Below are 25506 nucleotides of genomic sequence, written 5' to 3'. Positions count from 1 at the left end.
GCATAAATTTGCATCAAAAGGAATTTATGAAATCCATCATTAGAACCATAAATCAATTAGAATGCCATAAAAATATCAATAGAAAAATAATGTCTTTTTCTACCAACGCAAAAGTGCACAGTCATTGCCGATGTAAACACATTGTAAATAATTTAAAACGAGATAATAACCCTTAAGTTATGAGATAATGCATGTAAGAATGGGATAACAGACCTACAAAGGAAACAACCAGAATTTTTTTTTAAACAAATTTCGGGAACGCACCATGATATGTGGTTGACGTTGACATAACAAAAAAAATTGTTCTTTTTGACCAGTCCTATAATATTTTGTTCAATAGACATTTTAGCATAAAAAAACTGTTTCCCTTCATGCCATTCTTTTTCTAGCAAGAGTTAAAAAAACATAAAACATCATGTGCGTATGTAGTATACATAAATACATAGGATATCTGAGCTGGGTATCCTCCGCAATCATTTATCAAAAATAAAGAAAAATTTTATTTAAAATTATGACAACCGAATTCATAAATCATAATTCTTAAGATCCATAGAATTTTGTGCTTTAGTTGGAAAGAAAAATTTCTTATTATCTTCAGTTCTATATTTTGTGGTTTTTATATAAATATTTTGGTGTTTTGAGAATGGTTCTATATCACAACTATAAAAGGGGGCCCACCAGGTTAGCTTAATTGGTATAGTAATACGAATTTGTTCGAACAAATCTCTGGAGATGGTATAAAACTTCTGTAATTTATTTCTGTTTGTGGTGTCGTAAAAATTACTTTGGTTAGTTTGAACTAAAAGATGTTTTGTGATGCGAAAGTTATATTTTGCGGTGGTGTAGAAATTTTGCGGAAAAATGCTTCTTGTTTGATTTTTTTACAGAAAAAATGTTTAAAAAAAGCTTCTGAGGCTTGTCTCAGAGAGAGTTGAGAATTTTCTGCAGTTACTGCAGGTACAATTTATGTTATAAATGAAATGCACGAGAACTTCTATCCCCTACATGCATCATACACTGTAGAGACCCTGCTATTCTTTCAATATACTTTAATTTACCTTTACTCAATCCAACTCCGGAAAATGACTTATTACTTCATTGATTAGCGTTGAAACTTATTTCCCCGGGAATTGATGAGTAAAATAACTTGCATTCTTGTTTGAAACTTTTTATTTTACCTGATGTGATTACAGCCCATGCCTTCGGCTTGTACTGCGACCCTCACATTTCGCAAAATAAAAAAATTCCAAATAAGGACTCTACTAAATGACATATCTAGAAACGGGTTATGTATGTCACGTTGGTTTAATAAGATTTCTCAATGCTTGCAAACCAGTCGCCAATTCTGCTATTTTAAGTTTCAGAATCTTTCATAAAACATATTCTTTGACTTCGGGGCTGTGAATTTCAGTTTTAAGTCTCTATATTGTTTCCATTGGTTAACAGGATTCTTTTTTGTTTCAATTGCGTCAAATGCCCTGATTTATTTTTTAATTTTTAGAAATGGTGTTTAAACCAAAATCTATTACTTCATTTGTTTTGACATACATTTTGCTATAAAGAAAATAGCAGCGAAGGTTCATTACTTTTTTTTCTCGTCACTGTCGACACCAAATGGCTGTATTTACTATTTCTATTATACATTTCACGGTGGGGTTAAACAAAACTTAAATAGAGTCGCGATACCACCTCTGATTTTTTTCATGTTCTTATTGAGGCACTCGAGTACTATAAGTAACCACATTCAGTTCGCGGATCCACCCAGCCGTTTCGGAGAACCGGCACTCATGGCCGTGCGGGACCGACGAGTCAATTTGATTACTGATTACTTCCCTCGACAACCTGACCACGTAGCCACAGCCAGCTAAAGGCGAAATTTCGACATTTTTAAATAGTCATACGTCCAAGATGAAGAGAGTTTGAAACTCATTGAATGGCGATATTGGTAGAGGCATCCATGCTCTATTAAACGCCGTGAATGGATTTTACAAAATTACGGAGATTGGAATAGCAACAACAAACTAAACATAAATGTCGTAGTTAGTCGAACTGTACACCAGCTGAGGGTCAGTTCTTTGTGTGTTTGTCCTTTTTCCACATACCTGGTTGGCCTAGCGTAATCTAGGAGGCATAGCGAATGGAATACATCACTCGCTGGGTATAGTGAAGTCGGAGTCGGAGTCGGAGAATGGATTTTACAAAATTTGTCTGATTTGTACAATATTTGAAAAATCTTATTTTCACCATCCGCGACGAAACTTGGACTCCTCTGTAATACACAGGTAGACTGGTAGACCCATCTTGCAACAAAACAATAATGCCGGATCAGCCTGCTGTCTAAACTTTACAACGATACCACACTTGCCATACCAGCCACACACCAAGTATCTGTTACGACACTTTGTTTGCAGCAACGACGAGATTTTCAATTTATTATCTATCTTCAAGCGCTCGTTACTTTAGGATGAGTGGAATTGTTATACATTCATCATAAATAAGTGGTTTAAATTCTTACATTAATTACGTGTATCAGGAGTCGGTTAAAGCTGATTTCGCTAGCTGTTAGAGGAAATTTACCACAAAAATATGCGGAAATCAGATAAAATCAGTCTAAATAGAGTATCTAGCTTGAATTTTATGTAGAAAACGCTCACTGGGTGACTTGTCAGTGGGGGGGTTTCGTGATCGTAATATTAGGTCTACGACAATTATTTAAATTTACATTTCAAAAATGGAAATAATTAGGCAAACCAAAAAATCAGAGTGAAGGATTAGTGCCATGCCAGAACCTAGAACATTTTGTTCGAAGTAAAATACCTGAATTATCTGTGTATTAAGACAATTTCACACTTTCACACAAACAGTCTCAGGGCGGCATGTGACTTATTTTTCTCACTAATTCTGACTGTTTTTGAAAGAAGCGAAAGTGACTTACTTTTTCTTGATTTTTTACTTTTCTCACTATTTCCAACTGTTTTGGACAAAACTATAGATAATCGGAACAATTTCTTATTCTAACTTAATATTTATTAAAAAAAAGACGTCAACAAATTTGCTAAGATGTCGTGTTTGATATTATATGAATGTTAAGATGTTAAGGTGTAACGTCAAGTTTCGCCAAGGTCCGATTTTCGAGATTTTTTGAAAGGTAGTAAAATTCCTGTGCAGTAATAGAAAGCATTGGAAGCAGAAATTCAAATTATTATAAGTTTTTGTATTTGCAACGTCCAAAAACATAGCTTATTTGCTGGAATGGAGAAAATCATCTCCTGAAAACCACAAGATGCGATTTTTCGACATAAATTCAAAATTCAATTGTTAGTAAGGAAAAACACATTTAAAATCAAAACACATCAAAAATGAGCTTTTTGGACAGAGTATTTAAAAATTCTCGTAATGTCGCCTTATTTTTTTAGAACACGCCTTGGAACTGATTAGGCTCATAGAGAAGATTTTTTCGTTTCAAACAATCTGGAAAATCGGACCTTGGCGAAACTAGACGTCCCACCAAAACCACATCTTAACATTTTTTCAATTCTTTTATTGTTTGAATGTATACGTTTATGGCGACCTCTAGAGTGCGTGCAGAATAAAACCTTTGCAGAAGTATCTGCTGGATTTTTTCAACTTGTCCTAGAATACAGCTATACCTACGGTTACTTGCAAATTTTCATAATATTTGCCATCGCAAGCTTATATTCTACCAAAAAAATCTCTACGGATTTCAAATGCCCACAGGATGAGCAAACTAAAAGTGTAAAATGATGTTCCCTACTAAGAATCATAATTTGCAATCGTTCGAGGAATCATGTTCAAAAAAGACAGGGGAAAATAATCGTTGCTCGCTACATCCCCCAAACACTCGTTTTACGTCAATGACAGTTTCAAGGAGTAGTCATAAGTAAAAATATCGACATTACGTAATAACATTTTGTCATGGCTTTGTCTTTAAGTAATCGATAAATCACACACGAATTTCGTGTTCCTTTTTCAAGATTTTTAATTCTCCCTCACGTTTCCAAGTTTACGTTTCTTTTTCTTACTAGAAAGTGAAAGTGGGTGCTTCAAATTGACTATGTAGAGTGTTTTTTTTCTCTATTCGGTCACTTTTCTAAATCAATTTATAGTGAAAATACCAACTATATTTGGAAAAATTGATCATTTTTTTACTGTTTTCAAGAAAAATCACATGCCGCCCTGGTCATTACATCTTTATAATTCAGACAATTTTCTACAATTTCTCGATATTCTCTCAAGACAATGTAAAGAAATTCTCTTTGTGATGCTAATGACCAACCAAACTATAATTCAATTTTTTTCATTTGGCGAATAAATTAATTGATTAAATCAACCGGGGCGGCCAATTTCCTTGTCGTACCATATTTTCAATATAAATCGTAAATTGAAAAGTTTTCAGATTTAAATTGCGTGCATTATTCGCATGGCAAATCGCTAACTATAAATTCATTTTATTCTTCATACAAGTCTTCATAATATCAATTCAATTGATGGTGCGCTTGATTAATCCTACATAATAATATCTTTTGTCGTATGTTCTGATAAATGTTTCTCTTGCACCATAAACGATTTCATGTAAAATGTATGGGCACTTACCTTTATATACAACCGTGATCGTTTCGATAGATAAACAAATAACAAGACCAACAACTATTGTCTTACACAATGCCTAATTTGTACGATTTGTTTTGAAATGAGCTGAGCGGTATGGTTCATTTCATATTTGTTCCAGACACATCAAACCTATCTGCGGACATCTATTTGATTTGACTGGTTAGTTACACTTTTAATTAGATTTTCTGTGTCCATTTCAGCCCTATCGTAAGTATGTACGTTGTACAAGGAACTTTCGGGATGAATCTATATTTATGACTAACGAAACAGGTATTTCCATATGATGGTATGGTGCATTAAAAACGCTGTTATGACCATAAATTATACCTCCCTTTGCCTTCCACTAGTTCATCTAACGTACCTGCTCCGGTGAAACCCCAATTCCACAAACATAATGTCGATGAAATAACAATTTAATCAACAAATCAATTGCAAAGAATGAAGTGAATAAAATCTGACGAGATTCGCGCTTCATATGAGAGTAACAGATTTAATACGAGCTGAAGATGTTTTGGATGAATTGATGTCCAAAGATGACATGCTGCTTTTTTTACATGTAAGTAACTGTAAGACCATTACGATACCATTGCGATAGGTTTCGTTGTAAATCCAATATACCAAAGGGTTGGAGCAGCAACTGAAAGGAAAGTTTTTCTATTATCTTCTTTTCATCATAAAATGAATATGTAGCACTGTCGGTTGAACCCTTTAGGATATTTAGAGATTTTAAACTGTTGAATTAACTCTTGAAGAAGAACCTGGAAATCTATGCGTTGATACTACTGAGGATTGTAAGTCTTGAAAATTGTAGGTAGCCAAGCTCCACAACTTCCTAGAATTATCACTATAGGGCTACGACATTTGAGGATTACAACTTTCAGAAATATCTAGAAACACTCAAGTTTCAGACTCTTTTAACGATCCATAGACAGATGGTTTCCTTTGATCAGGCCCCGTAGCTAGGGGAGGGGCAAAGAGGGCATTGCCCCCCCCCCACCCGGACCATTTCCTTGCCTCCCTTGAGATTTTCGAACAAAATAAAAATTTTGAACTGAATAAGCAAAATATGAACGTAGGGTAAGTGCAAAAGCTTTTGATATTTTATTGCAAAAATTCTTTGCTCGCTTCGCTCGCATACATCCAACTCTTATCATTTCATTGACTGAAAGTCTGGATCTTATAACAGAAAATCACATGAAACGTTCGTAACGCTATGATATTTTGAAAATGTTCTACATTAGCGGAAACCTTAAATCCATTAAAGCTCCGTAACACCTGTTTATCGCGGTACTTTGGTAATTTGGAACCCATTTTCAAAATCTTTATTTCAATCATTGAAAGATTGAAATTCTTGAGGTTGAGTTCGTGGATGGATAAGGTTGGAAGAACGAGATAAGAGAAATTCTACACAGAAGTTTTTCATTATTACCACGATAACTTATAGTACTTTATTGGTAGGCGAGACAAATTCGAGAATTACTTCGTATGTACATATTGTATATAACAAGTGAGCGTAGCGAACGCGTGTGTATGCAATATGTACATAAGAAGTGATTCGAGAATTTTCCTCGCCTACCAATACAATGCTTTATCTTCCATGTGTGACTATTTCATACATTCAGCGTTTCTGTATATAAACTCGAAGACATACAAACACAAACACCACTGAAATATTTGGTGTATCTAGTACACAAGCATCATGTGTGACAATCAAGCAAAATCATGGCAACATCGAGACTTAATCGTAAGTCTCGGTGGCCGAATCGGCTAGAGCGCGTCAGTTTTATGCACATGATCGTGAGTTCTATTCTCACAACGAACTTTTTTTTTGTTTTTTTTTTTTCAATCTTCTATCAAAAAATTGTAAATAAACTGATCTCCGGTATCGTAGGTAGATTTTCAATCGAATGAATATCTGCTGTAAACCGAGACCTTAGCCTTTTTGTCATATTGATTTGCAATGACACATTTCTCGGCAGATATTTGTACAATTGAAACACTAATAACGTTACAGAAATCCTGATATAAAACACTAAACAACGTAATTTTGAATAACGAGAATCCGTTTAGTCAAAATTTGATTATTATTCGTTCTAAACATACACACGCGACATTTTGTCGTGCACTTTTTAAATTGATCGGACTACCTGCGACAGACTTACTAACACATCTATGCGAGCATCTATGTTCATTGCTTTTATGTTCTACATACATGTGGAGTTTCATGACAACAAAACTAAGTGGAATCATCAATCTCAGTGGCCGAATTGGCTAGAGCGTGAACTTTTTATGCATGAGGTCGTGAGTTCTCTTCCCGCACCAAACATTTTTTTATTTTTTTATATTCATTTTATCAAAATAAATTGCAAATAAACTATGCTCATCTCTTTATCGTAAGTTGATTTTCATTCGTACGAATTTCTGCTGAGCACTGAGACCCTACGCTTTTTTACACATTTTTACACCACATTTGCGATGGCATATTTCTCGGCAGATAAGTTCAATCGGAACGCTAAATAATTTACAGAAATCTTGAGGTAAAACAAAAAAAGAAGAAATTTTGAATGAAGAGTATCCGTTTCATCAAAATTTGATTATTTTTCGTTCTAAACGAATCCAAACATGGCATTCACACATACACGCGACACATTTTGCCGTACATGTTGCTTATATACTTTATAAATTGAGTCGCACAATGCGGCATAAGACAATCATGAGGGTATGTATATCTGATATACCCGAAGACTCTGTGGTCAAATGGTTAGCGTAGTTTGTTCATAAGTCGGAGGTTCCGTGTTCGAATCTCCGTCGGGTCACTGGTTTTTTTCTTCAAAATAAAAAAACGGAAATAAAATTTACCCTAGAAGAGTAATAATAGAATTATATCCCTAGAAAACCAGAATTAACGTATGTCTTAGAGTTTATATACAGAAACGAGTAATGTATGAAATAGTCACACATGGAAGATAAAGTAATTTTTACCTGATTTTCAAAATTTTTGTTCTATTTGACAGAGTATAAAATCACGACAGGAGCGCTTGTTTGACTAGGGACCTGAATAATCTAGTAGCCCTACATTTTTTGCGAACAAAATTTTTCAATTTATGTCAGTGTTCATTTGAGTTCATTTTCGTCCGGTGTATTAGGTCCCTTTTTTGACGTTTCGAAAATGAACCGCTCCTGCCTGGTTTATTTTACTCTGCCGTGATAAAATTCATGAGTCGTAGATTGATAATATTGGAATATTGCAATAATTGGAGTAGTTGTAAGCACAAACTGTTTTCCTTGTTACCAAGAAATTTTTGCGTTGGTTGATCGTAAATTTCTTGATAATTTCTGGAAACGTCCTAAGTGAATTGTTTACATGTAAGTTGATGAAGACTGGAAAGTTGAGAAAAGTTTGAGTAAATCCAGCCAAATTATTTCTTGATAACAGGACAACTTGAGTAATTCGAAATGTTTTTCCAGTAAAATGTCTTATCCAACGAGTAATGAAATTCTGGATTTCGAGTAATTCTCATAATTAAGTAAGGAAAATTAGGACTGCTGAAAAAATCACTTTCCTGTCGATGTACAAACAACGTTTTGTGCACAGGACAACTGAAATAGACAAAACACATCAATTTACTTGAAAAAATTCAACATATTTAAATAAATCATATAGTCATAAAAAAATTCATTCAAAACCGTTCTCACACGATTAATTGTAAAGAAATGAATTTTTCCCGCACGATGTCGGGAAAACCTGACATTTCATAACAATAAAGCAACAAAGCAAAATATGTCGTATTTAAGTTGTCCGGTTCACAAAATATTTTGTTATGATTTCATTGACATGACATAAGCTATTAAGTGTTCTCTGGACTAGTCAGCACACAAAACTTGGCATGCGATCACACTGCCAGTAGTGAAAATTTTGATGTATAGATAGATCTAGCGTTTTGTTTGTGAATCGCACCAAGTAGAAAATTTCGTTTTAAATATTCGTGAGTTGCAATAAATTTAATTTAATTTTCTGAACAAATAAAAGAGCTATGAGTTAAGGGTTCAGCGAGCGATGATTTACTCTTATATTGTTTACTAAAAAGCGCTTAAAGGTGGCGTATTCTTGCTTACCTCTTAAATTAATGAAACACTATTGAATTACGGCCCCCGCTTCGCTCTGTCCGTAAAGTTTAATTCGTAATATCCGTAAAATATTCTCTTTCATAACTTTTTAGCAAGAGAATATTCTTTTACGAATGGAATACTTACAACTTCACGAAACAATTGTCTAAGATTCCCGATTACTAGTAAAAAATGAAATCCAATCTTCAAAGCTACTAACTAACAGCAAACTTCACGAAACGGGGTAATTTTTGAATTCTTTTTTAAGAAAACGAATAAACAGAAAATTCTTACTAAAAAGATTGAACAACCTCAAGTAACCGGGAAACGTTTACATTCGAAGTTAAGCAAAATAAAATCACTAAATTGTTCCAAAAATGCTAAAATTTGTTGTTGATTTTTTCGGGAATTTAAAAAATATTCCGCTTTAGTGATGTTGGCTGTAATTAGTTACCACCGAGGTTACCACACAAAACAGTCAAAGTGAACTGGGTACTGTCATTAGTTTCGCCAACTGAAGAGATCTATCTGCAATTTCTAAAAATGAAAACTTTGGGTCAAGAAAGTAGTCGGCATGAGGAAAAATAACTCCACATAAGTGGATGTTCAAAAATTTTCGCCTTCGGCGAAGTTAGGCTCCTCTTAAAAACTCATTCATAATAATATTGTGTTGGGGCATTGCCCCCCCTGTCAGTTCATCCTGTCTACGGGCCTGATTTGATAGATATTTGGTTGAGAAAACTTTCAATATTTACCTGCTAAATGCTATCCATATAACTAGAAGGAATAATAAATTTTGATTGCAGGGACGTTTCTTCGATCCATCTGATTTGAATGTAATGAAATTATAGATGAAAAATGGGAGCCAACACGCTACAAATACCACTACAGTAGCTATGAGCATTTTTATTGTCTTCCATTTCTGAACAATAATTAGATGGAGTTGCGATTGTGTCAGATCATCGCCCAGTTTACGTTTCCACACTAAAGATTTGTTGTTCAGTAAATTTTTCATAAAATTAGTTATTAGTTCCACTATACCTCTTAATGCAATTGATCCATAAGCTCCAGTTATCACACCGAGTGGTAACCAGAAATGTGCGACATTTGCAATCATTAACTGAACTCTTTCACTTTCCAATGTTGATCCAGACACTTGAAACACCTTTGATATCTCACATTTAATGAGCGGTCCATTGAAATTAAAGTATCGTTGATAAGCCAACGAAGGTGATGTTCCTAAAATAATTACCAATGAGCCGATCCAAATTCCAACTATTACCTTCACTAAAGCCTGATTTTGTCGGCTGACTTTAGTGTGTCGAAAGGGAAAGAATACAGATAACCATCTGTCCAAGGCAATGACAGTCATTGTGAAAGAGGTGACTTGGAAGGTTAACAGCTGTATAGCCTTATTTGTTACGCAGAAACCGTTATGTCCTGCACTGTTGATGGTGGAGTCCGAGCAGAGTATCAGTCCAGTGAAAAAACTAAGCGCACACATGATATCAGATACAGCCATGTTGGCCAATAAAATATGGACAAAAGTTCGCATCTTCGGTAAACGAAAAACTACGTAAACAACTACGATATTTCCGAACAGAGCTAAGATTCCCGTCAGAGAATAAGCACACATATAGACTATATTGTGGAGTAAAAGACTGTCTTCGTCGTCCACTGTTTCATTTTTATATATAGAGAGAGGTTTGACCGTCGTCTTTACAACGTTCGCGGTTTCGTTCATTTCGAAATTTAACTACATTTAAATGTCTGACTTTATTCGCGTACTGTTAACTTAACACTAACTTACGATTCAGGTATATTTCAAATTAGCAATGTGAATTACATTCCATTTTACCACAGACATACCACAACAAACAAATTTGATTTCAATTTGCATACAGTGCTTCCAGGAAGATGCGGGAAAAGGCAATAAGAACGCATAAGATTCTATTCAGTACAATTAGGCCGTGTGTCACCGCACATTCTTTAAAAGAATTAAAAAATTCTCAAATAAGTTGACATTTTTAGTCCGAACATTTCTGACAACAAACTTGATGTAAGCCTACACGCCAAATTTTCCAATTTTCAACAAACTAATCCTCGCCGAGTTAATACTGCAAAATACGAATACGACACACAATTTGTGACTTGGACTTTGCCAAACAAAAACAAATTGACAATATAATAGCATTTCAGTTGATCGCTAACAAAAATCGAATACACACAACATTGTCCTACAAGTTCACCACACTAATTTTAACTGAAAGCCAGACTTCCACTTCCAAGGTCTTTAGGCAATATATACCTTGCGCTTTGCGTATTTGTGGGGAACATGCAAAAGTTCATCACAGTAGGCTATTGAACCCACTAAAATCTAATTTTAAATCGCTAGAATAATTCCATAAATCTAAATGTGATACTAAGAAACCACGTGTTTCAATGAGTCCTGGGAGCGATCCTGAAGACATGGACCTAATCTTTTTGGGCTGAACGGCGTACTTTCGTTCACTTTTCCAAGCCCTCTCAAGAAATATCACTAAATAACTAAAGAAATCCAACATTACATCTACATTACACATTACATTACACATTGCACATTACATTACATTACATTGTAATGTAATGTAATGTAATGTAGCGTTACAAACTGCATCTTTGATTTCTGAAGCCAATCGGCGAGATAAAATTTTTTGGTTTGCGAACTTTTAAAGTACTCACAAAAGTTCACCAAAGTGCGCTGCTGAACCCAGAAAAAGTTGGGTATTAGTAGCTAGATTCGCTCACTGAACCTTGCAATATTACGTAATATTACGTAATATTGCAAGGTTCAGGGAGCGAATCTAGACAGTCGGGCTTAACTTTTTCTGGGTTCAGCAGCGCACTTTGGTGAACTTTTGTGAGTACTTTAAAAGTTCGCAAACCAAAAAATTTTATCTCGCCGATTGGCTTCAGAAATCAAAGATGCAGTTTGTAACGCTACATTACATTACATTACATTACAATGTAATGTAATGTAATGTGCAATGTGTAATGTAATGTGTAATGTAGATGTAATGTTGGATTTCTTTAGTTATTTAGTGAAATTTCTTGAGAGGGCTTGGAAAAGTGAACGAAAGTACGCCGTTCAGCCCAAAAAGATTAGGTCCATGTCTTCAGGATCGCTCCCAGGACTCATTGAAACACGTGGTTTCTTAGTATCACATTTAGATTTATGGAATTATTCTAGCGATTTAAAATTAGATTTTAGTGGGTTCAATAGCCTACTGTGATGAACTTTTGCATGTTCCCCACAAATACGCAAAGCGCAAGGTATATATTGCCTAAAGACCTTGGAAGTGGAAGTCTGGCTTTCAGTTAAAATTAGTGTGGTGAACTTGTAGGACAATGTTGTGTGTATTCGATTTTTGTTAGCGATCAACTGAAATGCTATTATATTGTCAATTTGTTTTTGTTTGGCAAAGTCCAAGTCACAAATTGTGTGTCGTATTCGTATTTTGCAGTATTAACTCGGCGAGGATTAGTTTGTTGAAAATTGGAAAATTTGGCGTGTAGGCTTACATCAAGTTTGTTGTCAGAAATGTTCGGACTAAAAATGTCAACTTATTTGAGAATTTTTTAATTCTTTTAAAGAATGTGCGGTGACACACGGCCTAATTGTACTGAATAGAATCTTATGCGTTCTTATTGCCTTTTCCCGCATCTTCCAGTTCACAGGAGATTAGATTAGATAAGATAATTAATAATGTATTGTTATGAGGATAGATTGCCGTACGTATGGGAAAAAAACCTAACGCCACATGGTATGTTCTAATAATAAGTCTCACTATTCTGATATTGCGTTGGAAAACCATTAATTACACTTACTCGGAATTGTTCTAGAAAATAAATAGTTTTTATCAGCAGAGGTCATATGTTATTGATTGTTGTCTACAAATCAGCACTAAGCGAAACATCACAATAGAAAGGTAAGTTCGGATATCATTGTCAACCTTATTAGTCACCTCTTTTATTGATTACAAACATAGACAGTTAGGTTTGAGTTGAGTTACCTTATATTTCGAAGTGTATTATCTACAGGCTAACGAAGTAATAGATTTTAGTGTGAATAAAATAGCGCAAGAACAATTTTTTTTTTCAAATTTTCAAATTGAGAAACACTTACCAAATTTAACCAGGTGGGTCAGGTCAGAACCCTTGACGTACAAGGCAAATTGTCGAATTTAATTTTAATGATTTAGTGACTCACTCTTTCATGCCATTTATTGTCCTGTTCGAACTATCTTTTTTTTACCATGTAAAAGAAACCAGATCACAGCGGCTCATTTGAGATGTCAAAGAAGGTACCAAGATAGGAGGATCTAACTTAAAATTACACTGCCGTCTTTATTGCGCACATGCCTCTGTTTTTAATATTCGATAAACAAATGGTATTGCCATTGTTCGAAATCTGACTTTTGGACCATCTGTGGCAATCCATCTGATGTTTTGACCACTTAGGTCTCTGAGTCCTACTTATTTGTGAGTCTATATTAACCTCCAGCAGGATCAACAGGATCGGCAAGGCCACCTCGGAGGCTCTGTCCTGCCCAAACATACTAGAACTGAACTAACCTTCAAAGCCTAGATATTTTTGAAGGATAAACCTTTCACAATCGGATGTTCTTATTTGCCACCCATATTCAACTTTAAACAAAAGAAGTATCAGATTTTATTGACTATTTCGTCATAAGTCTGCTCTTGGTAAGGGTTAGGTAAAAAAGTAATTCAAAATAAATCTATTTATTGAGTCGACCGTTATGGCTATTAGACATATAAAACAAATAATCATCCAATATCAATTTTTTGATACAAAGATATACAAATCTAACAAAATTAAAACAACTAAAAGAATTGCGTAGACAAAAAAAAATGTTGTGGGCGTCACCAATGTTCCACCCAACCTTTTTTCCAATTCTTATTCAGTGTCTCCAAACACTCCACCCGATGCTGCGCCAAAGCTATTATTTTATTTAGTCTGGTAAATATTTCAGAATGTTTCGTTCCGGGGCAACGTATCACATTAAGATTGTTTCAGCATCGTAGAGTAAAAGTAAACCTTTTTACTGCCATAATGTACAAATAAAAATTAATTCTTTCACATAGAAGAAAGCAAATGTTAGCAATTGTACGATTCGGTGCCTTACGTATTCAACGTCATTTTCTAGAATCTTTTTATTCCATATTAAATACCACTTGTAAATTTAAAAAATACAGTTAATGTCAATCAAGTTTATGTCTATGTTTGCCTCATCGGTTTTACCAGCCGGTTCTCTCATCATGCAATCACACTGCGTGCTTACTTATCCGATTTCACCACTACCACGGGTGTGAGTGTGACTATGAAACCCATGTAATGACAAACATTTGGCATGTATTTGGCATACATTCAATGTCAGAAGCAAACTGATTCAAATTTGGTTACTCCTCATTTGGTGTGTGCAATACAAAATTAAAAATTCAAATGAAAACAATAAGCGTAAGTTACTCTAAGCAGGAGCTCAGAGACTACCTTGATGGTTAGTGTGTGTACATTCCCAAGATTTTTTTTGATTCGTTAGGATTGACCCGTTCTAAAAGGATGGTAATAAAATTATTGTCCTTAGAATGTGATAATCTGTGATAATTTTTACTGAACTAATGCTCGGAACAGGTCTGATCCGAACCTGAAACGAGAAAACCTGATTGAACCCAGGTCAGGTTAAACGTGAACTAAAGCATCAACTCTGTCATCATCATCATCACCTTTATCATCATTTCCATATAGCCACATGTCTTTCCATTTCATCGTTTGCAGTCCGTAGGCTGACGATGCAATTTCATATCACATACCTTCCGTTTCAATGACATTGGTTTCGCCGCATTCTCTGAACAGTTGAAACTGTCAATTACCGTCAAATTGTCCAATGTTTTGTCAACACCAATTGGCCCATCTGGTCGCCGGCCCAAGTCGTTCTTCGCACGCAACTCAGAATTGTCACGTTCCAGTGCCGCTTTCATCAACTTCACTTCGCCCATAGCCACCATTGACTGCAATTGTTCCGTTTCCAGCGCCCAACGCAACACCATCTCCTAAAATTGATAACGAATTTTTGCCAATTTTTGGTTTAATAAACAAACGAAAAAAAACCTCCCCCACTTACTCGTTGCAATTCACATCGACTCAATTGTTCACTCTTGTCCACGCTTTGACGTGACACTTGTTCGGTGAGTAGCTTCACATTCCGGCTAGTAGTAATTTCGCGCCGTTATACACAGTCGTATAACACATAAAAGCCTTAAGAGGCATCGGTGCTTTGCTGAAAAGCATACTATAGGGCGATTTTAATATACTGTACTTTACTTTTAACGATATCTTTCAATCCGAATCCTTTTTGGAAAATGTACGACCGCAATTCCGACCACGAATGTGGTATCTTTCAATAGAAAATATATTTGGTTGTAGCAGTTTGACCGGATCTGAGAAACGTGAGCAGTTTATGAAAATTTCGGTGTGAAATGTAGGCTTCAATTTTAGCTAGGTACCAGTGCCTCTTAAGAGGCATCAATGCTTTGCTGAAAAGCATACATTTGGGCGTTTTTAAAATACTGGATTTCAGTTTACTTTTGATGATATCTCTCCACCAGAATTCATTTTCAAAAATGTACGACCGCAATAACGACCACGAATGTGTTAGCTTTGGAAGGAAAATAGATTTGAATTGCTCTAACAAAACTGATCAGTTTATTAAAATTGCGTTAAACTGCTTGAGTTTCTCAGAGCCAGTCAAACGACTACAACAAAATCTATTTTCTGTTGAAAGCTAGCACTTTCGTGGTCGGAATTGCGGTCGTACATTTTTCGAAAAGGATTCTGATGAAAAGATATCTTCAAAAATGAATTACGAGACACGCAAATGTAGGCTACAATTTTGGAAAACTGGTCTGTTTGGAGTCTTAACTTTAAACGCGTTCCGTGCAGTATCATTTACATGTACAACTTATATCCACTGATACTGATCACACTATTGTCGATATCTACAAGACATTCTTCATTAATTGATCAAACTACCTTTTCGATCTATACGGCTATATTCATTAAAGGAACATTTTCGATGTGATGACCTATTCGCTTGTGTACAGTAAACAATCAAGGGTTGTTTGTTGTTTACGAAATCCTTAATATTCACTTTTATGTTTATTTTATTTAAATGAATGAACGACATGATCGCATGAAAATGTTATAATTAGAAGGGTGTGATATTGGCATATTTTAAGTAAGAATATAAAAATAAGAATAAATTGATGCTCAGCATGCTCGCTCGGTCTGATAGGGACCCAGCAGGTGGTAGAGAAAAGTTACGAAAAAAAAATTATTGTACAAAACATTTGAGTTTTCTATTTCATGTTAACTTGTCGTCAAAAAGAGCAAAAATGATTTGTTAAAACGGGAGAATATGTGTGAGGGTTAATTGGCTTCTCCATGAGGACAATAAAACGTCAGTTGTATGATTTATGTTTCACAATTATTTTTTAAGAACTCCACTTCGAAATTGTTACATTTGAGTTTGTGTATAGTGTTAGGCAGGGAGAAGGTGAGTAAATATATGAGTAGCTTCAACACTTGAAATTATGGTCGTCATTTGCATATGAATTGCGAATAGTTTGTTGTTCATTAATTGGAAGGTTTATATAGGGAACACACTTTGACAAACAGTCAGGGGAGAAACATGTTTTGCATAATTTTGATTTCTTTGCATATTGTTTTGATCTGAGTTCCGTAATAGTTGTACACGAAACAATGTCAGTCAGTTCAGTTATAGTTCTATTTGTGTTCATCATTGTGGAATTGAATCGTTTTGTTATTTGATACAAATGGTCGGATTTTCGGCTATCATTTCTCGTACTCTCTTTTTTCGGAAAAAAAAACCTTAAATCCTTATTTTAGGGTTACCCCACGATTTAACGACCGAAAATCTCATATTTCTTTTATGACAGTAAAGCGAAATATTTCTAATTAGCTTATTTATAAGGGTCTGCCACGTTGTAATGAAATTTTCAAATAAATTCGAGGACATGTAGAAACTCTTACGTTCTCGTGTTAAATTCTACCTCACATATGTCTGCACATTAACATCCATATCATCATAATAAGCATATTTACATGCACTGTAATGGCTCTTATACAATGTGAAATAATACAGAATGTCTCCACCTCATATTCGGGTCCCAGAGTAATTAACCCATAAGAGTAAGAGTGTATGTATATACGGTGTTTTACAGTGGCGAGTGGCGACGTTCATCGTTTCAAAACCATATTATATCCCCAACAGGTTTCCTACTTGACTAATCAAAAGTTAATAAATGCATATGTCATATTCATCCATAATGTACAGATGAAATGCTGGAATATGTACGCTGTTACGGCCACCATAAGTATGAATATGTGCGAGGTTATTCCAAACGTTATGTATGCTAAAATAATGTCCTACATTGGGTCCCCGGGGAGACATCGCATTGAGCTAGTGCATTATGGATGCGTATCGGCGTAGTTATGGAAAGGATCTGTATCAATTTTCCTTGAAATAATTTTATAAAACGGTCTTGGGTATGTTTTATGTGTACGGTGGATTTAAGGTTCATAAATTTTTAAGTGATGAGGCTTGTCTGCTGAACGTTGTTACATTTTATGTAAATTCGAAAGAGCTGTTTATTATACGTGGATATGTTAGTGCTTCCATCGAAGATTTATAGCTGACCTCGTTAAAAAAATAGTTTAATACTTTTATTACGATGGGATTGGTGACTGTGGGATATTAATCCAAGGCCCGTCATAGGGAAATGACAGGACAGTTTCCCGAAAATGTATGGAAAATTTTATCACAAAAATTCACCGAAAAAAATCAAAGAAACTCACCTCTTTAAGAAGTGTTTTAGTGTTTAAATATGTCTTGGTGACCAAAAGAGACTATGCCCGAATACAATGGAAAGTAAAGGTGAGTTTTATTGAATTTTTGAGATAAAATTTATCATAAATTTTCGGGAAACTGTCCTGTCAATTCACTATGACGGGCCTTAAAGAAAATCTAAAAATATTCCTATTTGAGCATTCGAATCGATTCACTAATCAAAATTCACTGAGTGATTTTGAAGTAGGTAATGGAAAGTGATGGCACGGATTCATTCTTATGACCTTAGATCCTGCAGTACTAGCCGGAACTAATAGCTCGTTTTTCCCAAGGGGTTTCTTCCGTTTTTGTGGCAATGTAGATAGAGCTTGAAACACCTTTCCGAACGTAATATATTAAATCACTGGAGACTGGTTCGTCATGAAGTTAAGCTTTGCTCAGAGACTATTTTTGATGAAGCATTTTCTAACATTTGCCTGAAAAATTCTTGGAAAATACATGAAAATTTAGGAAAATTACAAATTTTTTTGACGTCGTATTGAATGGTTGAAATACAAGCGAACTTAATCAGTCTCCAATTGTGACACTCTATAAATTCTACGGTGGTGCTAGAATATTTCTTATCGTGGATGGAATTTCAAACGTGTTCTTTGATGATCTATGGATATCATATGGATTAAACGTTAAAAAAACGATGAAACAAACGTATCATCTTATAGACGGCTAATTCATCTGTTACCGTCAGCGACAGCTAACGTAACGGATGAACTCTGGCTAATTTGGTCATTATATATAGCAAAATGTTTAAACTTATGAAGTAAAAGATTTAGCATGAAGCTCAAATGAAGTAAAAGATTTAAACAGAAATTTTGATGATGTGTTTGTCACAATCATTGAACGGTTAATGAGAGTCCACTACTAGCTGCATAGGTGACTAACGTCCACTTAAATAACGTTCATTCAGAGAGATGTTTTAAAACTGTATTTTCAGACTTTTCGATTCATTTAAAGAAAAATCACATATGAACTAATTTAACTTGTCAATAAATATCACAAACATATAGCCGGTATATATGATAGATGTAGCTGGTGAATTTTCAAAATAACCAACCCTCCAGCAGCAGAAGCTATTGTTTATGCGAAATATATTCTAAACAAAAATCTATATATGCTCCTTATATTTCTATTGTCTTGGCAGACGTCACCGTTCGGGGAATTGAAAATCTCAACAGGTTCGTGCACTTTAGAGTAATGCTAAAACCACATAAGGGGTTGGAATGTGGTTTTGTCACTAACATTTTAGATTATTCAACATCAGCATATATATACGTACATTTCGTTCGTTTATAGCGATATGGAATGGAGAATATTTGTTGTTGTGCAAAGTGCTTGTTTAGATATATTTTTCGACACTGTGAGAGATCTATCTTCATAAAAGATTTTGCCGAAAATAACAAAACTTATTTACATGTTCACTGTTCACGTATTTTATATCACTCTGTGCGATGATATATATTTTCCCATGTAACATGCAGTGATGTTGGCAAATTTCGTATATTTTATAATTATTTTCATTTCATTATTATTTCGGTCGCTGTGGTGTTCTTGGAAAATGTATCTCTCGGAATGATGTAGGTTTGAGCTTCGTACATATGTATTGTATATGCATGTTCAGCAAACTTTTAAATGGTGAAACCTCTACTGAACAACAAATTTACATTTTGCCAACAAAAAAAAATTCTTTTAACTATGGCAGCTTCCTAAAACTACCCTCATCATTGTTTGTTTGTGACAAACAAATGTTTCTCGGGAGAATAAAAATTGTGTGTCCTTTTTCGGGAGTAAAGAGGATACATGTAAGTTAGATCCAACAAAAACGTTAAACTTTTACCATTTTATCCATTTAAAACATGTTGATATTATTTTATATGAGTTGACTTTTGGGGTTTTTTTTCTATAGAATTTAGTTGCCTTTGATATATCTCATGATTGTGCTAACACTGTCTAACGATGTGAAAATTAGGTGCGACGGGACACGTTTTTCATTACAAATCGTCCGAACAAATTCGCTTTAACGTAAATTGTAGATTTTATCGAGCTCTTGACTTTTAGAACAATGCATCTGAACTGCACCTCCACAACTATGATTTACCAAAATATGGGAACCATTTCTCTGTGAGAAAATGATACAGATCGAGGGTCTGCAAAAACAGACCTCTGTGCTCTTTCTGTATTTCTTCATACGGTTTTTATACAAAGGTGGTAACCAATAAAAGTCTTTGATGATATCAAACCTAATTCTACTCATTTCTAACTTGACCTGGTTGATCACATTCGTTTCTGAGTGCCCTCCACTTACTCTTAGAAATCCTTTTACACACATTACTCGACAGATTACTTGAAAGTTGATTGAGGCGATCAACAAAAATAATTATGAGACATCATACTTAGTCATCTGTAACAGATGATCTGTTATTGACAACAATGACAAAAACAAGCAATAACCAACAATTATTGTAGCTTTTTACGATTAAACGAATGGTTAAACAAATGAAGGAAAAGATAATTTATCAAATGCTTAATGGCAATCCTTTAAGCAAAAGAAGTAACAGATTCAATGAATATTATGACATAATCGTCTTGATACGTTTCTAAAAGGTTAATGCTTGAACTACTAAAGTTCAATGGCTAAGCCGTTTATTTTTGTTTTAAACAGATAAGATGAACTGTGGCAGTCAGGCTTTCAGACATGTTACAAGTATTCTCTCAGAGAAAAGGATTTGACGGATACTCTACATCCTTTTTTGTAATTATAAATGACTTCCATAGTGATTCGAACCGTTCTATTATTGGAAACATTTCCCCCTTATTTACCAGTATTCAGTTGTTTTACCAGGTTATAGCGCAAAAAATTTGAGGCCAACGGAGGTTTTCTAATATCCTTCGAAAATAGTGAAATTTTGATTTTACGCTGTTATTGCTCCACGACTAAATGACCGAAAGCAGTAATTTTTACACGACAAATTTTAGAATTGGTCCCTCTACCGATCCACATCAAAATTTCTGCTAAGACTGTACCAACTGATGTGGTGATCGTTCCCATTTGTCCTGTGGAACGCCCCTGATTGTACCATGTGTGATTTCGATGTCCAGCACTAATCGATATAATATAAAATTTTGGTGGAGACTAATCACCCTAAAGAAAACGCTATCATGCAGACAGTTCGCTTTCATCTGTTATCGACAACGACGTCAAAAATAATGAGCCCTAGTTAAGGTAGTCTTATTATATATAGCAAAATGCATCACATAAACAAATGAAGCGAAAGGCAAAAATAATCATATCAAATGAAGTATTAGATTTGACAACTGTCCTAGTGATATGCTTGCAACCATGCGGTCAATTAAAGATCAACTAATTTTAAATTATTCTAGTGCAACTTTAAATCAATAAATGTTGAAGTTATTTCATTTTTTATTGTTGTAGTGTGATATATTGAAACATAATCGCGCAACAGAATCTCACAAGCATAAAACTAATTTGATGCAATAGGTTCGTGCTCTAAATCTATTGATCGTTTTATTAATTGAAGATGTCCTTTGAGTTTTTGTTTTCTATTTTTATGGATTAATTAACGTGGTAACGTCCTGCATAACTTCAATTTACATTAAAACTTTTTTTGTTTTTTAAAGAAAACTTTACAACAAAATAACATCAAAAATATGAAGGCGTTACTGATATAGAAATTCCCCTCCAATCAAACCCAAGCAAATGGTAGCGCATACTCCCTGAATAAGAATTGTTTTTCTAACATTCCTCTGCATTAACTTCTTGCAAAATAATGTCCATCGAGTGAAAAGGTTTTTTTTAGCACTTTCGTTTCCTTTGGTTTTTCTTACTTTTGCAAAAAAAATGTTTTGTATTTTACACATGGTATACAATGCATAATAAGATAAGAAAAATACATCTCGATTAGTCTACAACGTAAAATCATTGGCTATTGTTTATAGAACCGGTAATGAATGAATGTCTACGAAAAGTCATGAATGATTAACAAAATTTCACTATCAATTCACGCCAAATATATACCAACCAATTCAATATTAACAAACAAAAAACTAATACTCCAAACGAAACCCACACCAACAAACTTTATTGTTCATTCGCTAACGACCATATAATACCGAAATAGAGTAGGGAATCAAAGAAAACACAAAAGAGATTTTGTCAATGTACAAAATGCTGTCACTGGGGCGGAGTCTATGTGAAAATATCTACTCTTGAGATACCGTTCAGTTGGGAGTTGTATTTCGTGAAGAGGGAATAGACCGTAAGTTGCGCTGAGAGTAACATTACAGAGACTTTCTAATCACCGCGTTTCTGTTTTTACCCATGGAAAAAGCTTTATATTATATGTGTTTATCCGTACACACGTTGTGACTTTATGCTGTGTTGGAAATGTATTTTGTGACCAGTGTTAGGTTACAGTCGTTGTAACGTGTCGCGGGATTCAGTTGGGGTTTAACTGTCTCGGGACGAACATAGTGTTCTCTAGAGATATTTAGCGTTGCGTTTCGAATGTTTCGGTATTTTTTAAAAAATTGAAGAAAATGAAATGGTTTTGTTGAAGTGATTGGGAATTTTGTGTGTTCAATTTTGTTTCGGGAAATCAAAAAAATATCTTTTTTTTGTGAATTTTTCGTCTTAAAATATAATATTTATTCGGAAATAAAAAATTCAAAGTATTTTTGTTGGAAATATTAAAAGAAAATAAAACACCGTTTGTCAACATCACTTTACTATTTTATATTCATGGTGATTCACTGACAAAAAATATAGTGTGCAAGTGACTAGAATATAAAACATAAAAAAAGAAAAAATTAGAAAAACAAAATATTTGTAAAAAAAATAGTTTTGTGAAAATCGTTAAAAATCAGCCCAAACCTGAGGTCCGACGAACCCGTGTCGAGCTTCAGCTCGGCATCACCATGGCCCACATTGGAGCTGGAATGGGGACGGAAATTGTATCCATCATCTGGTCCACGCAGTGGTGCTCTAATGTTTGGTCTGCCACCGGGCGGTGGTGGAGATTTAAATCAACCCAGAGGACCAATTACGTCGTTGAAAGAGGAGCCATTAGGTGCTAGAGCATGGATGCAACCAATAGACCAATCTAAGTGAGTTTTATTTTTTGGTGAAAAATATTAAATTTTTTATTTCCATCCATTCAGATGGTATTTTTCACCGAGTTATTTCCGAGAAAAATAAATAAAATTGCATTCCCTTTAACTTTTCACAACAAAATTTTGTTGCGTCAACACCGCACATATACACTGTACACACATCATCTTCCCACTATATATAATATTAATCCTGAAAGAAGACTAATTCGACGATCTTGGTAAAATGTTTTGAAATAAGGAAGCATTTTCCTTTTGATTTTCTCGCCGGAGTGTACCGTTTTTCTCTGTATTATCTATATACCTTTTTCGTAATGCTTTATGTACAAAACGTGAAACTTACGTATAAAGTCAGAAAATTTCGTTCATGTATGAAATTGTTTGAACATAATTTAATTTCTGTATACTGTGTTGTTATCACGTCGTTTTTTTACTTTATTTCGATGATTTATGCTGTTTATGAAAAATGATACGTTGTGAATTAATTTAGTTTTAACAGCTCAATTAAAAATTGTTTAACAGAAAAATAAATTTTTGCAGTTGGTTCTGTGATAAATTTTGTTAAATATTTTTTTGTCACAAATTCTGCTGAACAGAGAATGAACAGAAGTGATTCTATGACCTCTAGCACGATAATCAATGGACAGTTTTCCCGTGTATTCGTGTATTTCTTCAATAAATTAATAAATTCGAATCACACCAAAAAAGTTTTTTTTTATGTTCAAGCATCATCTGAATAGCATTCGTAATCTTAAATTTAATATGAAATTAACTCAAGATGCGTTGGAAAATTCATTTTATTCATACTTCATTCACTAAAATATTTGCCAGTTATATGTCAATATTTGAAACAAAATTGTGTGCATAAAACGCTTATATATTTCTTGAGGGTGGCGGGTGGAATATTTTACAAGTAAATCGACATTTCGTACTTATGAAGTACTTTTTTGGACAATTTAGTCTTGCCGAATATTCTTTTAAAAATATTTTCTCACATACCAAATCAACCATACAATGAAGCGTCTAGTTTTCCAAAAGAAAGAAATTTATTAGATTCAAAAGACTAGATAAAAGTAAAGATTAAGACTTTTACTACTTTTACTTTTCTATTAGCCGTCTAAGTTATTAGATTTTGTTGTCGATAACACCGACATGAAGTAAAAGATTTTAGATCAATCTTTTTGAAATATGCTGATAATACAAAGCAACAGATTCGGTGATTAATTCTAGATAGCCGTTTTTAATAGATGAACAATTAAACTGAAAGTTGTTTCAAGCAAACGGAAATACTTTGTGTATAAAAATATCAAAAATTTCAATATTACAATCACTTGTACTCATTAAAAAATTTGAGAAATCGCAAGCGATTGTTAATAACTTCAAGAATTGAGTAGTTGATCTACACTTGTAACTGTAGTAAATATAAAGGGGGGAGATGCATTGTTTTACCTCAATCGATCTGATTAAAGTTTTGAAGCACAAAAACCCCGTTGAATACTTTTTCCGAAAAACAGACCTAACGGATTAACTTTCGTCTTTATTTAGCAACTTTTTTCATCTAAATGTATTATTCACCTGATTAAGGATGAATCTTTGTCTCATCGTCAATACGTAACGTTAACGCTTGAATCATTTGTAATTTTGCTTCTATTCAAAATTTGATTTCATCGAGCGTTTCACAACTAAAAACCACGGAAAAATTGTACTTAATTTTTATCTTCAGTTCAGAAACAGAAATCATACCAGAACCTTGTGATAATATGTTTGTAATTAGCCGATTCAAAATCAGTCTCATTCAGTGTTAGGTTGAGCAAAGCTGTCAATCACAAGTATATGATGACACAATCATCTGTGATCGACTGCAACCAAAAAATTAAGCGATGATTTCCTGATAATACGTTTTTATATAGTTGAATGTAAGTCAAAACGATTGAAGTAAGAGATTTACGAAACACTATACTATGCGATACGTTGAACAGAGGAGGTAATAGATCTGATAATCAAATTGCGACACACTTAGCGTGTGTAAATCTTTTAAAGATTACTGTATTCAGTTCAACAAAAGCTTTGTATCAACAGTTCACCTACGTTGTGAGAATCGTAGCCTTCGAAGCTCAGCATTTTTACTCTAGCTTTTTTTTTCTGTAAAACATGACGCTGGGAAATGTGAGACTGTTCACCTTAAAAGCTCACATCACCATTGACTTATCTAATAGCTGCTCTCCTATTCAAAACCTGAGCGTTGTGATTGAATAAGACCAATGCTGAGCTTAAATAAATAAATATTTTAAACATCTCAAAATTTGATACTCCTTATTGTTCGTAAAATGTACAATGAGCAACAAAAAAATGTGTTTTTTTTTTCGAATATACCGGATCGTATATCGGATCGCTCAGAATCTAACCCGATTCTCTATTGTCAGTATAAATAATATTCACCAGCCCGTGAGAGAACAATGGTAGCTAAAACTTGCAGAAGTAGCTTAAATAAATCTTCTAAAATAGCGCTGAAATAATAATTCAAATATTTAAACTCAGCAATAGACAATACAGTCTCACATACCAGCGTGTTACAATATCAACTTATATAAATATCTATAGACAGTTTAAGCGCCATATTTATATCCTCATGTTTAAACATTGTCATCACTTACAATAA

General features: G+C 34.2%; 2 protein-coding genes across 7 annotated transcripts in view; one reads left to right on the top strand and one right to left on the bottom strand.

Moving 5' to 3' along the window:
- Positions 1–5044: 5044 nt before the first annotated feature.
- LOC119071931 (RYamide receptor-like) lies at positions 5045–10528 on the bottom strand. The gene is made up of 3 exons (XM_037177054.1): positions 9781–10528; positions 9495–9723; positions 5045–5269 (listed from the first exon to the last, which is right to left on the bottom strand). Exons 1-3 carry the CDS (start codon positions 10481–10483, stop codon positions 5104–5106), a joined length of 1098 nt encoding a protein of 365 aa, XP_037032949.1. The 5' UTR covers positions 10484–10528; the 3' UTR covers positions 5045–5103.
- Positions 10529–22086: 11558 nt separating this feature from the next.
- LOC119071901 (transcription factor collier) overlaps positions 22087–25506 on the top strand; it is a 34029-nt gene continuing 30609 nt past the window's right edge. For 2 of the 6 annotated variants that reach the window (XM_037177009.1, XM_037177006.1), the window contains exon 1: positions 22090–22844. In XM_037177009.1, the coding sequence (XP_037032904.1) occupies positions 22726–22844 (119 nt within the window). In that variant the 5' untranslated portion in view covers positions 22090–22725. Of the gene's footprint in view, positions 22845–25506 lie in introns of all 6 variants that reach the window. The other 4 variants (XM_037177010.1, XM_037177008.1, XM_037177007.1 and 1 more) reach the window with 4 other exon arrangements.

Source organism: Bradysia coprophila (assembly GCF_014529535.1).
Source record: "Bradysia coprophila strain Holo2 chromosome IV unlocalized genomic scaffold, BU_Bcop_v1 contig_5, whole genome shotgun sequence".
Classification (NCBI taxonomy): Eukaryota; Metazoa; Arthropoda; class Insecta; order Diptera; family Sciaridae; genus Bradysia; species Bradysia coprophila.
This window is presented reverse-complemented; position numbering and strand designations above follow the sequence as displayed.

Coding starts and splice junctions, on each gene's coding strand:
- LOC119071931 (XM_037177054.1), bottom strand. CDS start 10,483: ATGAACGAAACCGCGAACGTTGTAAAGACGACGGTCAAACCTCTCTCT. Junction 9,724..9,780: donor TGGATCAATTGCATTAAGAG/GTATAGTGGAAC, acceptor ACAAATCTTTAG/TGTGGAAACGTAAACTGGGC. Junction 5,270..9,494: donor ATATGGATAGCATTTAGCAG/GTAAATATTGAA, acceptor CTTTCCTTTCAG/TTGCTGCTCCAACCCTTTGG.